This window comes from Guillardia theta (assembly GCF_000315625.1).
Source record: "Guillardia theta CCMP2712 unplaced genomic scaffold GUITHscaffold_371, whole genome shotgun sequence".
Classification (NCBI taxonomy): domain Eukaryota; class Cryptophyceae; order Pyrenomonadales; family Geminigeraceae; genus Guillardia; species Guillardia theta.
Window position 1 is genome coordinate 4,172 of NW_005434309.1, and position 1,264 is coordinate 5,435.

Below are 1,264 nucleotides of genomic sequence, written 5' to 3' on the forward strand. Positions count from 1 at the left end.
ATGGTCACTGAGTGGTAAAGTCACCGGGGTAGTAAAGTCACAGCACCTGTCAGCAAGGCGTCGCTCCAGTGCCGTTGGGCACATGGATGAGAAGTAGCTTAGTTAGTCCTCTGCGTTCCTCTCAGAGCATCAGGCTTCACCATGTCATGACTTGTACTATACAAGAGGCCGTTACCCCTACGTTCTCCCTTCCCTCCCCTTCCTTCTTCCTAGCTCACATACCCTCCTCCCTGACACCATCCTCCTGACCTGCTCCTGCCGTCTCTTGAGGCTCCATCCGCTGACATACCGCTGAGCGTGCAGGTGGCTCCAGCAGCTGTCACGAGGCTGCCGTCACTACCTCCCTCCTCTCCTCTCGTCACAAGCTTCCCTCCCTCTTTCCCCTCTCCCATCCCTCCCACTCCCTCTCCCCTCCATCCGTCAACCAACACAAGCACCCTTAGCCCGCTTGCGGCTCCAGCCACAGTCTGCCCTCCCTACCTCCCTCCTCTCCTCTCGTCACAAGCCTGCCTGCCTTCCCTCTACACTGCTGACCTGTCCTCTGCTAGTCTCCTCGCTTGCTGCTACTGTGACGCCTCCTGCTTGATGAAGTGCTTCTGGGCGTGCGACCTGACCTGCTGGACCGACCTCGTCCCGATGAAGCTCGCCATGCTCCTCGCCGCCCCCGCCCCTAGCCCCACGGGGATCCTGCCCTGCGTCACCAAGCTCCGCTCCTTGGGCCCGAACATCTCCAGCGCGATCCGGAAGCGCGCCTCCTCCTCCTCGGTCCAGGGGTGACGCCTGAAGGCGGGCTGCTTTGTCTTGGGCCTGCCTGCTGACCCCGACCCTCCCCCGCCCTCCTCCTTCCCCGCGCTCGCGTCGCTCTTGACGTCCTCGCCAGGCGGGTCCCACTGCCAGTGCTCGAGGAGGGGATGGGCGTGTAGGGCCTGGCTGTCTTGGAGGAAGGGGTCGGCGAAGGCTGGCTGGCTGGCCGCCAGGCGCGCGACAGCCTCGTCCACCGACTCGTCGTGTGCTGCCGGGTCGATGGCTGGGGGAGTCTGATGGTGGAGGAAGCAGTCTTGCATGCTGATCTTGTCGCTCAGATGGAGGCGGAGGGTAAAATAGAGGGGGGCGGGTAGTAAAGAGGTGTGGTAAAAGGGAAGTGATATCTGAAAGTGCCGTGCCGTCAGCAAGAAGGGATTGCTGACATATCAAGGCTTCCCCATCTTCAAGTCACAGGCCTGCTGACGTCTCTTTACCACTCTTCTTGCGTCTTGCGGGGGCG

The 1,264-nt window shown here is 61.8% G+C and overlaps 1 protein-coding gene across 1 annotated transcript in view; it reads right to left on the reverse strand.

Moving 5' to 3' along the window:
* Window positions 1-563: 563 nt before the first annotated feature.
* The window catches only part of GUITHDRAFT_122580 (hypothetical protein), a gene marked incomplete at both ends in the record, with an annotated part of 1,071 nt that continues 370 nt past the window's right edge, over window positions 564-1,264 (reverse strand). The window contains one exon of the mRNA XM_005818134.1: window positions 564-1,148. Coding sequence (XP_005818191.1) covers window positions 564-1,148 — 585 coding nt within the window. The remainder of the gene's footprint in view (window positions 1,149-1,264) is intronic.